The sequence below is a fragment of the Ranitomeya imitator genome, chromosome 3 (genome assembly GCF_032444005.1).
Source record: "Ranitomeya imitator isolate aRanImi1 chromosome 3, aRanImi1.pri, whole genome shotgun sequence".
NCBI classification, from domain to species: domain Eukaryota; kingdom Metazoa; phylum Chordata; class Amphibia; order Anura; family Dendrobatidae; genus Ranitomeya; species Ranitomeya imitator.
In genome coordinates this window covers 190,106,124-190,122,135 of record NC_091284.1, presented here as the reverse complement: position 1 = coordinate 190,122,135, position 16,012 = coordinate 190,106,124, and the positions used below count along the sequence as shown (strand labels likewise).

Genomic DNA, 16,012 nt, shown 5'->3' with positions numbered 1-16,012 from the left:
TGCGTTTGCAGAGCCCCTGGTGTGCCTAAACAGTAGAAACCCCCCACAAGTGACCCCATTTTGGAAACTAGACCCCCCAAGGAACTTATCTAGATATGTGGTGAGCACTTTGAACCCCCAAGTGCTTCACAGACGTTTACAACGCAGAGCCGTGAAAATCAAAAATCATTTTTCTTTCCTCAAAAATGATGTTTTAGCAAGCAATTTTTTATTTTCTCAAGGGTAACAGGAGAAATTGGACCCCAATAATTGTTGCGCAGTTTGTCCTGAGTATGCTGGTACCCCATATGTGGGGGTAAACCACTGTTTGGGCGCACGTCGGGGCTCGGAAGTGAGGGAGCACCATTTGACCTTTTGAATACAAGATTGGCTGGAATCAATGGTGGCGCCATGTTGCGTTTGGAGACCCCCTGATGTGCCTAAACAGTGGAAACCCCTCAATTCTAACTCCAACACTAACCCCAACACACCCCCAACCCTAATCCCAACTGTAGCCATAACCCTAATCACAACCCTAACCCCAACACACCCCTAACCACAACCCTAACCCCAACACACCCTAACCACAACCCTAATTCCAACCCTAAGGCTATGTGCCAACGTTGCGGATTCGTATGAGATTTTTGAGCACCATTTTTGAAAAATCCGCGGGTAAAAGGCACTGCGTTTTACCTGCGGATTTACCGCGGATTGCCAGTGTTTTTTGTGCGGATTTCACCTGCGGATTCCTATTGAGGAACAGGTGTAAAACGCTGCGGAATCCGCACAAAGAATTGACATGCTGCGGAAAATACAACGCAGCGTTTCCGCGTGGTATTTTCCGCACCATGGGCACAGCGGATTTGGTTTTCCATATGTTTACATGGTACTGTAAACCTGATGGAACACAGCTGCGGATCCGCAGCCAAATCCGCACTGTGTGCACATAGCCTAATTCTAAAGGTATGTGCACACGCTGCGGAAAACGCTGCGGGTCCGCAACAGTTTCCCATGAGTTTACAGTTCAATGTAAACCTATGGGAAACAAAAATCGCTGTACACATGCTGCAGAAAAACTGCACGGAAACGCAGCGGTTTACATTCCGCAGCATGTCGCTTCTTTCTGCGGATTCCGCAGCGGTTTTACAACTGCTCCAATAGAAAATCGCAGTTGTAAAACCGCAGTGAAATGCACAGAAAAACCGCGGTAAATCTGCGATAAATCCACAGCGGTTTAGCACTGCGGATTTATCAAATCCTCTGCGGAAAAATCCGCAGAGGACCAGAATACGTGTGCACATTCCTAACCCTACCCCTAATTCTTACCCCAACATTAGTGATCAAAATTCACTCTGGAACGAATCTGCCGGCCATTTTGGAAGATGGCGGCGCCCAGGAAAGAAGACGGACGGACCCCGGGAGGCTATAGGGGGGGGGGGAGATCAGGGCACGGGGGGGGTAGGGGGCCTCGGAGCACGGGGGGTGGATCGGTACACGGGGGGGTGGATTGGAGCACGGGGGTGGATCGGAACACAGGGTGGGGGATTGGAGCACGGGGTGGGGGATCGCTGTGCGGGGGGGTGGATCGGAGCACGGGGGGGATCGCTGTGCGGGTGGGGGAATCGGAGTGCGGGGGGGTTTGATTGGAGCACGGGGGGTGTGATTGGAGCACGGGGGGAGTGGACAGGAGGACGGGGGAGCGTAGCACAGGACGGAGGGGAGCGGACCACAGATCGGGGGGCTGGGGGGGGCGATCGGTGGGGTGGGTGCACATAAGTGTTTCCAGCCATGGCCGATGATATTGCAGCATCGGCCATGGCTGGATTGTAATATTTCACCAGTTTTTTAGGTGAAATATTACAAATCGCTCTGATTGGCTGTTGAAAGTGAAACTGCCAATCAGAGCGTTCGTAGCCACGGGGGGGTGAAGCCACCCCCCCGGGCTAAACTACCACTCCCCCTGTCCCTGCAGGCCGGGTGAAATGGGAGTTAACCCTTTCACCCGATCTGCAGGGACGCGATCTTTCTGTGACACAGCATATGCGTCACAGGTCGGATTGGCACCGACTTTCATGACGCATACGCTGTGTCACAGGTCGGGAAGGGGTTAAATAAAAAGTGTTGCGAGCAGAGGAAAAAATTTGCAAATTATGTTGTCATAATTCTTAAATTTTCTACAGCAGAATATTGGCATAGTGCATTGATAAATTCCAGAACTCCATGTAATGCTGTATACTTTGCTTTTATAATAATGTTGACATAGGGAAATTCCAGAGAAAACATTAGATCAAGCATCTGATTTAATGGAGCATGCTACTTATTTTTTAATAATAGATTATATATGAATGAGACAAAAAAAAAACAAAACCCAAAACTCAGGGCTTAAGTACTTAAAGGGATTTTCCAGAATAATAATATTGATTACCTGGTTTTAGGAAAGCCTGTGCTCTCCTGGCCAGTGGTGCTACGCCAGTGTGGAGTCCTCTTCATCCATTGAGGGTATGTGCACACGATGCAGAGAACACTGCGGATCCGCAGCAGTTTCCCCTGAGTTTACATTACAATGTAAACATATGGGAAACAAAAAATGCTGTGCACATGCTGCAGAAAAAAAACACACGGAAACGCAGCGGTTTACATTCCGCAGCATGTCATTTCTTTCTGCAGATTCCGCAGCGGTTTTAAAGCTGCTTCTATAGAAAACCGCAGTTGTAAAGCCGCAGTGAAATCTGCAGAAAAACCACGGTAAATCCGCAATAAATCTGCAGCAAAAACGCAGCGTTTTTGCCCTGCAGATTTATCAAATCCGCTGCGGAAAGATCCACAGTGGACCATTATACGTGTGCACATAGCCTAAATATGATCTCCAAAACCTATTACACTCAGTGGTTTTCTAGCACTGAATAATCTACTGTTTCCAACCTCTCTTCACTGTTAAAATATAGTATGGAAAAAAAAAGCCGATAAAATGTGTTCTAAAACTCAGTCTAATGCCCCTCATACACAACAAACTAACCCACCGCTATAGACAGGCTCGGCCAACAGTCACATGTGTATGGGGGCCCCCAGACAATTGATGATTGATTGATCCAGCATGTCTGATTTTAGACTAAATCGTATGGTCTCCTGGAGATAAGCCGCTACTAAAGCAGCCTGCTGGTGGCTCACTCATGGAGACCACAGGAGCGATCACATATGTGAGAGATTTTGCAGATGGCTGCCCGCTGGAAAACCATCTAGTGTGTACGGTGGCTTTAAACTACAAGTCTGCAGAGATTTGTGAACCCACACATCGTGCGCCCAGCAAGCTGTCCGGATTCCCTAGTGACTGGAGCGGTGGTCATATGACATACTCCCAGCAACCTCGCTAAATGCAAGTGTATTAAGTGAGGCTGGAAACAATCTAGTTGAAATGTGACCGCAAGTATACAAATCACCATTCCTGGAGAATCCTCGCAGGAAGCGCAATGTCAAGATTCACAAGTCTGCAGTCACACAGCAACTACAAACTTGCAGTTTAAAGCTATGTGCACATATCCAGGAATTTTAGCATTTTTCGGCTGAAAAATGCTTAAAAAACAAATGCTTAAATAAGCATCCCATCATTTTTAATGCATCCCGCATTTTTTGTGCACATGCTGCGTTTTGTGCGGCGACAGAATCGCATTCCGAAAAAAAAAGCAGCACGTTCATTCTTTGTGCAGAATCGCAGCAAGGCATTACTGGGAACGGGAGCATCGCGAGGAGCAGGAAGGCTGTGGGGGCCGCCGGAATGTGAGAATATCACGATTTTTTAATTTTTTTTTTTAACATATCTTTTTACTATTTATGCTGCATAGGCAGCATCAATAGTAAAAAGTTGGTCACACTTGTCAAACACTATGTTTGACAGGTGTGATCAACCTGTCCATCAGTTTTCCAATCGACGCTACAGATCGCTTGGAAAACGCTAGTGTTTAGCGGGAATATGCATGCCAATTCTGCATGCGTATTTTCCGCGGCAATTCTGCAACGTGTGTACATAGCCTAAGAGTGGAAAACCCTTTTAAGAGTAACAAGCTGTGGCACAGGAGGGTGAAACAAAAACACACAATCAAGAAAATGAAAATGTACTAAAATTTAATCATTCATAAAAGCTGTAATTTAATTTGTGACAGTAAAACACAAGAAGCAATATTAGAGTCGTTTTAGTATATTATATATTTCAGCTTTGAAATCCATAGAAATCAGTATCCCAGTTTTCCTATAAAAAGACCCCACCATCCATCCCTCCCCCAAAAAGCATTATGCACAAAATGGTTTCTTAATTATAATATAATGGCAAGATGAAAGTTATAATAAACCCAGAAGTTTTAAATATAAAATGAAGTCACCGTGACTCAAAAAGGTATTAGCCCCATTGAGTTCATTAAAGGGGATATATATCTCTCTCTATATATTTATAAAGGAAAACTAGAAATGGCTACATTTTTAGTGCTTGACACAGGCATGACTGGGAGAGGAGTTGGAGGACGTCAATATGAAAATCATTTAAGTCATTAAACTAGCAATATTTAACATATGAAATGCATTCATGCTCTCATAATCATTCAGAATCGAGTCAAGTATGTTTATTTCACATCTGTGAGCGCCACTATTGCAAAAGTTGACACGACCGTGTCTTATTTTCAGAGAGAAACAGCTAAATCATTGCCAGGGAACCTTGTGCAAACGGTATTGGAGATCTAACGTCTTCACATGATACAGTATAGAAAACAGACGAGCCTCTTCAGATATGTTAACTTAGGATTGGATAGCTCTTTTTTACATTTTGGAATGCTGGCACTTTCCAACCAGGCAACAGTTCTTCATTCCTATAGTCTATAGTTGAGAGAAAAGGGGGGGGGGGGAACAAAAAAAAAAAACGTTGTAAGATGCAAAGCGTACAAGTACGAGCAGTGTAAGGCAGCGGAACAACCCCGATTGTGCCAGGAGTAATACAAGTTCAATTTAAATTAATTGGCTGTAATCATTTGATTGCACGCGCTCAGGACTTGAAAATTACCGTAATGGGTCTTCCCCACTCCATTAGAGATACACAGTATATCAGAAATATTGTCAGACAGAAGGCTTCAATGAACGTGACTATATTGGAACACGGCAGCACATTATCTAAAGGTTGCAATAGTTAATATATTATATATACACACACAAAAAGCAACTAGTATACAGAGCATGGCAGATGTCAAAAGGACAGCTTTTAATCAGTGGGACTATAGGGCTCTATGGCTTACACGGCACATACCGGAAGCTTCCATATGGCGAACTGGAGATTGTCTCCTTCCCTTTCAGATGAAAGTCTGCCTAACCTGCCAATGTCGGCAGGACTGTACGACCATCTGATGTGTCGGGGGGTGGGGGGAATGGGGGTGGTGTCTCCCAACTCAGTTGTTAGAATTTCAACAGAATCTTGATTTAAGGGGAGAAAGCCAGTGCCATGGGTGTGTGGCAGCAGCACTCCCCCTCTTCCCCCCAAAAAGCTGGCTCAGATGAGCAACATGCTTGTGTATAGGGGGGGGGGGGGGATAGTCAGAAATTATTGCAGTTTGCTGATGTGTTATCACATGTGAATGGTCAGAATTAAGGGGACTTTCCTCAACTTTTACACGGAGGGGATTCTGGTACAATAAGTGAAGAGTAACATGTATCCCAATGATTTATGGACTGTCAACACAGTCATAGGGAAAGTATTGACCTTCATAGCAGCCAGAGGAGAAATTCAACAATTCAAATTTTGGATTTCAATAAGAAATTTACAACATAAAGTTAAGAGTCTGTCCTCAAGTTAGAAAGAAGCTAGAACTACAAGGCAGTCTGCAGATTAAAGGAAAAATAACACCGATATCACAGCTCACCTGGCTCAGACCTGCTGCTTGACCCATGTCTAGAGCAGCAGACACGATGATTTCTTTTTAGGTTTTTTCTTTTCCACTGGTGTTTTCCTATTTATCTGTCTGACCAAGTCATAAAAGATCTGAAACAGATGATGACAGTAACAATCAGCAAGGACAACACAATATGAGTGTTAGCTTTATGTGGTCCTTTCCCAGATTCCACAATAGAAACCGCATACATTATTAAAAAGATCTTACACCCAGTGGCGCTGGTGTACTTACTGAGAAACCTAAAGAGAATGACTGCATAGGCCTCAGATTAAAATGAGCATTTTATATATTCCAGTGACTCAAAATGCCAATGTGGATATTAAGCAGGGAGACTTTCAAAATAGAATTATACAGCCATTTAGATATTTAAATGCAGTCGCCTCATCAGCGCCAAGAGATCCATTTGATAATTTAAACAATTTCTATTGTAAAATCTGAGAGGTCCACATAAAATGACCCACAAGGTGATCAGTCTGCCAACACAGAAATATGAGGTGATCTGCAGTCGCCATTGAGCGGCCACTAAACTGTATGGATGTTCCACTCCACAGCCTGTTCACATCCATCCTCTGCAGGAGACGTTATGGGTGGAGGGAGCGGGCAGGTTTTGGACCACCTTAATATAATGTCGTAGTAGTAGACAATACTTTCAACGTGAGGATCAAAAGACTTCAGAATTCAAAGAAGACGACCGCAATTAACACTTGACACTCACATACATAGAAGAGGAGGATTATTGTGAATTCACTCTGTGCAATGAGGTTTGATTGAAAACCGCAAAGTAAAAAGTAGTAAAATAACACAGAACACACACACTAGTTATATAAAGTTGAAAAATATAAGGCAACAAATCTTAAGTTGAAGACATTAAGTTCACTCATTGCTGCAATCAGATTTGCCTCCACCCAAGGAAACTCCCAAGCAGCTTATTTAATTGCCGAGTGCATCCATGGGTCAGTCCCTTGAAGCAAACATTGCAAGGACTTTAAAAAGGGAGAAAAAAAAAAAAAAAAAGCTGCCACACTGAAATGTGAAATATATAGCTAGGCAAAAAAGATGGCGACGTTTCAGGAAAAACACTGCTGGGCATTATCCTGAATAGTCTTCTGCTTCAAAACGATGTGGGCACGCCAGCGTCTGTAATCCCCCCAACATCCGATAAGGTCTGTAGTTCTATACATGTAAGTGGGAAGATTTAACATGAAACTTACAGTTGTATACATATGACCCATCAACAATGCTTTCTACCAGAGGCTTATAAGGTTTTAATCGATTCTTTTTATATATCTCTACTGAAAATATAAAGCAACAAGCAAACGTTGTGGAATTGAATAGAGGGCAAAAAAAAAATCCCAAACTCTGCCATTGTTGAAGACATTCACTGTCTTGTAAGTGAGCTGTGACGTTATACTGTATATATGCTTTCTCCGGGGCGCACAGCCCTATGGCTACTTTCACACTGGCGTTTTTTGCAATACGTCGCATTGCGTCGTTTATGGGAAAAAACGCATCCTGCAAAGTTGTCTGCAGGATGCGTTTTTGCTCCATAGATTAACATTAGCGACGCATTGCCACACGCAGCAACCGTCGTCCGACGGTTGTGCCGTGTTGTGGCGGACCGCCGGGAGCAAAAAACGTTAAATGTAACGTTTTTTGCTGCCGACGGACCGCTTTTTCCGACCGCGCATGCGCGACCGGAACTCCGCCCGCACCTCACAATGGGGCAGTGGATGCGTCGGAGAAATGCATCCGCTGCACCCATTGTGCGGCGCATCAAACACTAGCGCCGGAATCTTGGCCCGACGCATTGCGACGGGCAGATTCCAACGCTAGTGTGAAAGTAGCCTAATACAGAGGATGTAGAAGCTTTCACAGCACCCGTATCACTTGGCTGCCACAGGCGGTCTAACATTTGTGTAGACTGGTTAAAAACGGGTTAATAAGTTGCCTTCTTAAATGCAAAATTAGGCCATGAAGGAAATGTACACCCTTGACCAAGATTTCTATTTTTACTCTAAGGGTTCTGTGGATTTCTTTTATGGAAACATACTGTCGCTTTCATGTGATCCAATAGACAGTGCTATTTTGGCATACGTGATCATGAAAACCACCATAGTTAAAGCATGATGGGAACATAAATGAACCTAAGGCCAGGCTATAAGCGTCAACTGAGGAGCCATTTCACCACACTACACCATAAACATGTGTTTTTCACTTGCCCAAAGGCTCATGCAGACGTCCGTGGATCTTGGCCTCATCATGGACTCTGCACGGGTCTCCCAACCCCAGTGTGATAGCCTAATATATGGAGCAGTCATGTGAAGACCCACAACCACACACGTGAATGAGCCCTAGGTGGGAATGTTTATCTCAGTAGAGACAGGGAGAACAAGCCGCTGCCAGACAACTCTGCCTGCGGCTTCTCCCCAGCAGGAAACAAGTTGAAATGAAATATGTGCATTTTTCGCAATATGTCCAGACATTTGTCTTGGATGGACAGATTGGACAAAACCTTTACCGATCCCGCCAAAAGTCAGATTTGTCTGAAAATGCCTTGAATGAACCTGGCCTACAATTCCTACTGGCTCTTCCACACCAGATTACATTCAGGAATCGCCTTTATTGGGTCACGGATAAAGCATCATTACTATACAAGACTTTACATATTAGAGGAAAGGGTTACTCACCTCATTTACATTGATTTTGGACTTTGCAGAAGATTCTAAAAAGGCACAGTTATTCCACTGTCTGGCTAGATTTTGTCCCTGCTCTTTGCCAACTACCCGCTCATCTTCCAGGTCACATTTATTTCCCACTAATATCATAGGAACCTGAAATGTTGACAAAAATATATATTTATTAGTTGGGAGTAAAAAAAAAAGACAAATAAGTTCTAGTATGTTTATTTCCTGAAGATTTTAAGTAACAACCTCTCACAGTGAAACAGTGTTGGTAATGAGGGAGCCAGCGTTGATTTTTACATTTACCAACCACCAAGTTATAGTCCTGGATTACCGGTATATTATGAAATGTTATTTTCAAAATTATATTAAAAAAATTAAATACATAGATTTCATGTAATTAGATACATGTAATCTATGTAACATGTAACATAGATACATGTAATTTCCATGTCCTGACTGCACACACTAAGTAAATCAAAAAAGTTTATAAAAAAAAAAAAAAAGTCAGCTCCCAGCAGCGAGTTCCCAGCCTTCCCAGTAAAGCTCTGCTGTGCCAGTCCCCCCCGGTTCTCCTTTTCAGATCTAACCCACAGATCTTGCAATAACGGAGTTACAGATTAGAGCCGGCTGCAGATTCATAGTATACTAGATGGTGGCCCGATTCCAACGCATCGGGTATTCTAGAATATGCATGTCCACGTAGTATTATTGCACAGCCCACGTACTATATTGGCCAGCCCACGTACTATATTGGCCAGCCCACGTACTATATTGGCCAGCCCACGTACTATATTGGCCAGCCCACGTACTATATTGGCCAGCCCACGTACTATATTGGCCAGCCCACGTACTATATTGGCCAGCCCACGTACTATATTGGCCAGCCCACGTACTACAGTTAGGTCCATATATATTTGGACAGAGACATTTTTCTAATTTTGGTTATAGACATTACGTCAATGAATTTTAAACAAAACAATTCAGATGCAGTTGAAGTTCAGACTTTCAGCTTTCATTTGAGGGTATCCACATTAAAATTGGATGAAGGGTTTAGGAGTTTCAGCTCCTTAACATGTGCCACCCTGTTTTTAAAGGGACCAAAAGTACTTAGACAGATTCAATAATTTTAAATAAAATGTTCATTTTTAGTACTTGGTTGAAAACCCTTTGTTGGCACTGACTGCCTGAAGTCTTGAACTCATGGACATCACCAGACGCTGTGTTTCCTCCTTTTTGATGCTCTGCCAGGCCTTCATTGCGGTGGTTTTCAGTTGCTGTTTGTTTGTGGGCCTTTCTGTCTGAAGTTTAGTCTTTAACAAGTGAAATGCTGCTCAATTGGGTTGAGATCAGGTGACTGACTTGGCCATTCAAGAATATTCCACTTCTTTGCTTTAATAAACTCTTGGGTTGCTTTGGTTTTATGTTTTGGGTCATTGTCCATCTGTAGTATGAAATGACGACAATCAGTTTGGCTGCATTTTGCTGGATCTGAGCACACAGTATGGCTCTGAATACCTCAGAATTCATTCGGCTTCTTCTGTCCTGTGTCACATCATCAATTAACACTAGTGACCCAGTGCCACTGGCAGCCATGCATGCCCAAGCCATCACACTGCCTCCGCCGTGTTTTACTGATGTGGTATGCTTTGGATCATGAGCTGTACCACGCCTTCCCCATACTTTTCTCTTTCCATCATTCTGGTAGAGGTTGATCTTGGTTTCATCTGTCCAAAGAATGTTCTTCCAGAACTGTGCTGGCTTTTTTAGATGCTTTTTAGCAAAGTCCAGTCTAGCCTTTTTATTCTTGATGCTTATGAGTGGCTTGCACCATGCAGTGAACCCTCTGTATTTACTTTCATGCAGTCTTCTCTTTATGGTAGATTTGGATATTGATACGCCGACCTCCTGGAGAGTGTTGATCACTTGGTTAGCTGTTGTGAAGGGGTTTCTCTTCACCATGGAGATTATTCTGCGATCATCCACCACTGTTGTCTTCAGTGGGCGCCCAGATCTTTTTGCATTGATGAGTTCACCAGTGCTTTCTTTCTTTCTCAGGATGTACGAGACTGTAGATTTTGCCACTCCTAATATTGTAGCAATTTCTTGGATGGGTTTTTTCTGTTTTCGCAGCTTAGGGATGGCTTGTTTCACCTGCATGGAGAGCTCCTTTGACCGCATGTTTACTTCACAGCAAAACCTTCCAAATGCATGCACCACACCTCAAATCAACTCCAGGCCTTTTATCTGCTTAATTGAGAATGACATAACGAAGGCCTGCACCCGTCCATGAAATAGCCTTGGAGCCAATTGTCCAATTAATTTTGGTCCCTTTAAAAACTGGGTGGCACATGTTAAAGAGCCGAAACTCCTAAACCCTTCATCCAATTTTAATGTGGATACCCTCAAATGAAATCTGAAAGTCTGAACTTCAACTGCATCTGAATTGTTTTGTTTAAAATTCATTGTGGTAATGTCTATAACCAAAATTAGAAAAATGTTGTCTCTGTCCAAATATATATGGACCTAACTGTATATTGCCCAGCCACGTAGTATATTGCACAGCCACGTAGTATATTGCACAGCTATACGTAGTATATTGAACAGCTATACGTAGTATATTGCACAGCTATACGTAGTATATTGCACAGCTATACGTAGTATATTGCACAGCTATACGTAGTATATTGCACAGCTATACGTAGTATATTGCACAGCTATACGTAGTATATTGCACAGCTATACGTAGTATATTGCACAGCTATACGTAGTATATTGCACAGCTATACGTAGTATATTGCACAGCTATACGTAGTATATTGCACAGCTATACGTAGTATATTGCACAGCTATACGTAGTATATTGCCCAGCCACACGTAGTATATTGCCCAGCCACGTATGTCACAGGTTAAAAAATAAACATACTCGCCTAACGATCCGAGGGCCCCTTGTAGTTTAACATACTCACCATTCTTGTCGCTGCTTCTCAGCGTCCCGTCTCTCCGCCTCCTGGGATCCAACGGCGCTGTGCCGATGGGCGCTGTGCTGCCGCAATCTTCCGTTCCCAGGATGCTTTGCGAAATTACCCAGATGACTTGACCGCTAGGTCTTCTGGGTAATTTCGCAATGCATCGCTGGGAAAGGAAGATGGCGGCAGGCGCGAGCGGACAATGGAGGGTGAGTATAGCAGGTTTTTTTTTTTTGGTTTTTTTTTTTTACTATTTTTAACATTACTTTTGTTACTATTGATGCCGCATAGGCAGCATCAATAGTAAAAGGTTGGGGACACACAGGGTTAATAGCGGCGGTAACGGAGTGCATTACCCACGGCATAATGCGGTCCGTTACCGCCGGAATTAACTCTGTTAGTGGTGACTGGAGGGGAGTATGGAGGGGGCGCCGGGGACAGTGACTGTGGGGAGCATGGAGCGGAGCGCCGGGGACACTGACTGCAGGGAGTATGGAGCGGAGCGCCGGGGACACTGACTGCGGGGAGTAAGGAGGGGCCACTTTCTTCCGGACTGTGCCTGTCGCTGATTGGTCGCAGCAGCCATGACAGGCAGCTAGTGAGACCAATCAGCGAATGAATAACCGTGACAGAAGGACAGACAGAAGTGACCCTTAGACAATTATATAGTAGATTGCCAGCAGAACAATACAATTCCTCTGTTCATACAGCTGAATCTACATGAAAGCGTGTTCTTGTAGTAGAACAGGAAAACTGAACTGCTGCAAGAAGCGGCCCTGGACTATGACAGGCGAAACGGATCTAGATGAACTCAAGGAACTATAATGGGATCAGTTTGATTTTTGCTCTGAAGGCCACCATTTTACAGGACAAAAAAACAAAATATATTGCATGGAGATACGTCCCTTTTAAAGAAACTGGCCAAACTTGGGACAAAATATCTGCAGTCACATAGTGTTAAAGCTAGCAACACAGACATTGTCACAAGCCTCGCGTGCGCAGCGTCTGTCACCTCGTGTGCGCGACTGCATTTCTGTGGTCAGGAATTCAGATGGAGTTTAGTAAAGATGAGACCACAAAAAATGCAAATTGCACATAAGCGAGTATGTGCACACCATACACTGTCACGATTCAACAATCTGCAGTAAAAATAACTGCAGACTTGTCTCTAGCCTGGACAACCCCTTTAAGCTGCCCTTGATTCAGGCAGCATAAATCAAAGACAAAATTTTCTTTGAACGTAGTTTTCCCACCTTCCCGCTTGCTCGGAGGCTGTGCATTGCTGCTGGACTTGCATAGTTCAGACCAGTAGTATCGTTGAGTCTCGGGCCCGATCTGTGCGCTCTACGATGCTGCTATATGACAGTAGGGAACAGTACTCCCCAGGGATCCCGGCCAGCCTCAGTGCAGTGCTTACAAGCTCTATGGAAGATTGTAAGCACTGTACATTTGGCACCTGCTGTTAGATTGAAGGTGGCCGGTAACCTAGGTATGGAAGGATAAAATCCCGCCCTTCGTCAGAACTAAGAAGATGTTTAGCAAAAATTGTAAAGTCACTTGTTTTTACAAGCAGTTTGTAGTTTACCATCTAGAAACAAGGGAATAACCCTGTAATGCAATCTGTGTCGAGGAATAAAGCATTCTTCATGCATTAATTTGCACACTAGTCAGTAAAACCCCTTTCAGACTTACATCTTCTGTGTCTTTAACTCGCAAAATCTGCTCCCTCAAGTCTTGCAAGTCGTTAAACGTGGACTGTGCTGTGATAGAGTAAACTAGTGCAAATCCCTGACCATTCTTCATATACAAATCTCTCATAGCCGTGAACTGTTCCTAAAAAAAAACAACAAAAAAAATCATGTTAAAGAGGGCAAACAAAATGGCTCGTGAAGAGTGCTTAGGTACTAAAAAGTGGCATAAAACACCCAGTGCTTCAGATCATCCTGCACAATGGCAGTCCAGACTGCAGCAGAAATGTTACACTTGCTACCATCTGTGGCCTGCAGGTGGCAGCAGAATGTTCTGTGGAGGAAGACCTGCATATATCTAAGGCTGTTCCTGCAGCACGTAAATAGATCTTTACATACCATATTCACATTTAAGTGTAGAAAACTTGCACTAAAATGTAAAATCTATAAATCACAGGAGAGAGATTTTATTTACCCCTTTGTTGGGCATCTTGTGTGTGTTTGGTAGTAACACTCCCCGGTAGCCCTCTTCCCCCAGCGTCAGGGGCACGGCAGACCTTTCCAGCACCACACCTGTAACCTGCTGAATCACTGTATGAAGCAGCGGTAACGCTCTCAATACAAGTGTATGAGCCGCAAAACAAAGCACTCTAGCCTTTCAAGAAGTGGCCTCCGCTCCACACAGCAACCACTGTGATTCCGGCAGGTCATAACTGCAGTCACATGGTACAAGGAACGGACTGATATCAGGAGAAGATGGGGACCGGCGAGTATACTACCTTATCGACCCACAACTGAACCTTATAAAAAATAAATAAACAAAAAAATTTATTTTATAGGAAATCTGTCAGCAGGTTCTTGCTACCCCATCTGAGAGCAACACGCTGTAGGGGCAGAGACCCAGATTCCAGTGATGTGTCACTTATTGTATCTGTATCACCCCACTGATTGTGCATAGACAGAAAGCTGCCAGTGTACAGAGAAAGCTGCCATCAGCGGTGATGCTGGATTATATAGAGCTCATGAATATGGAGGACTATTAGTGATCATCTCCTGCTGATAAATACATTTTAATCCAAACTACAGAAATCAGCCCGGTCAGTGATACATCATTGGAATCATGGTATTTGTCCTGATCTCCAATCAGGGGACATAACCTGGTGAGATTCCCTTTAAGTGTGAATTTAGCCTATTTATCGAAGTATTTGTTATGAAAATAATCCATTGTAACAGCAATAGTAACATTTCACAAGATGGAAAAAAAAAACCTGTAACATTACAAGTCACTTACAGTCCCGGCTGTGTCGAGAATTTCAAGCATACATTGCTGTCCTTCTACCTCCACTTGCTAAGAGCATGAAAAAAAATAAAAGTTATTTAGCACTATGAAACATACACATTTTATCATACACACTGAGAAATACCTGCTAAATTGTTTTAATTGGCATATTAGTGTCTTCCTTTACTGGGGAGGTTATTACACAATGGATACGGAGACTGGTGTCAAACCAATGTGGGCCTGATTTTTCCACTTTATGTACCGTATATGGGTTCCTTTGTAGTTCCCAATCCAGGTGTATGTGTGTAGGTATATTATATATATATTTCCATATCTTTAATGATGCAATCTGTTGCTACCCGACTGAGAAAAAAAAAATATTGCAGTTTTAATTTACATACAAATGAGGATTAAGAGCTTTGTGCATAGTCAAAGCACAGGACGCTGCTTCCCTTGTGCTATTCCTCGCCCCGATCCACCTTCCTCCATTTGCCTGATATAGTGAGACGTCAATCACACAGAGGATGGTGGGGCTGGGCCGGGAGAAGAGACAAGAAGGCAGAGGCCTGAGAAGTGCCTTGGCACACCCAGAGCACTTTAGCCTCATTTGTGTATTAATTAAAACCGTGATTTTCAGTTAAGGAGCAACAGATTGCATGACCATATGAAGAGTAGAGGTGCATCATTCAGACAGACTCCCGTTAAACACTGACAAAACTGCAGCAGTTAAAGGGAACCTGTCCGCTGATACATGCAGCCTAGACCATGGGCTGTAGCCCCCCAGCCATGCATGTTTGTCTCTGGAACGCAGTGGAGGCCTGTCAGTCACTGTCAGTGGGCTGGGAGAAGCTGCAAGGGACCACCTGTACAACTGGAGAACAGTACGGCTCGGTACCCGGCAGCTATAACAATGGCTGGGTTACTACAGCAGCAAGTACCAGCCGTCAGGGTAAGGCCAAACAGGGCTGCCTGGAAAGGGAACCTCACGGTAAGCGGGTGTCACTCGTTCCACATAGATTGCCCTAGAGACATTCTCAATGTGCTCACACAAACATTTGATCATGCAGTTTACCTTTCTGTAGGAATCTTCTATGGTGGGGTCATATTTTTCCACAAAAATTCCTTGCACAAACTGCACTGTCTACAAAAAAAAAAAAAGTGTAAAATAATGATACAAAACCAGTAAATAAAATACAATTTATTTTTCTACACATCAGGGCAAATCAAGAGCCCACCATACACATTACACACTTGTCCTTTCCTGCTGGGGTCAGTGGAGGTGGACATTCATCTCACATATACATCCCTTTAGACCGTAATCCTATTGCTTATTTCACGATATTTACAGCAGCTCTCAACAAGCAGAGGATTTTTCAGCGGCAAATATGTCGCTAATTACACCAGTAGCATTTTAGGCAAGCTCATCCATATGCAGAGTAAAAATGAAAATCTGTAGTGCCCAGCTTCTTAGGCAAGGAGCGCGCACTTACAA

General features: G+C 43.6%; 1 protein-coding gene across 2 annotated transcripts in view; it reads right to left on the bottom strand.

The window, feature by feature from the left end:
* Positions 1-4,081: 4,081 nt before the first annotated feature.
* Positions 4,082-16,012, bottom strand: part of RAP1A (RAP1A, member of RAS oncogene family) — a 59,926-nt gene continuing 47,995 nt past the window's right edge. For both annotated transcript variants that reach the window (XM_069761723.1, XM_069761724.1), the window contains 6 exons: positions 15,593-15,661; positions 14,533-14,589; positions 13,246-13,386; positions 8,591-8,734; positions 5,874-5,992; positions 4,082-4,839 (listed from right to left, as the gene is read on the bottom strand). In XM_069761723.1, the coding sequence (XP_069617824.1) occupies positions 5,903-5,992; positions 8,591-8,734; positions 13,246-13,386; positions 14,533-14,589; positions 15,593-15,661 (501 nt within the window). In that variant the 3' untranslated portion in view covers positions 4,082-4,839; positions 5,874-5,902. The remainder of the gene's footprint in view (positions 4,840-5,873; positions 5,993-8,590; positions 8,735-13,245; positions 13,387-14,532; positions 14,590-15,592; positions 15,662-16,012) is intronic.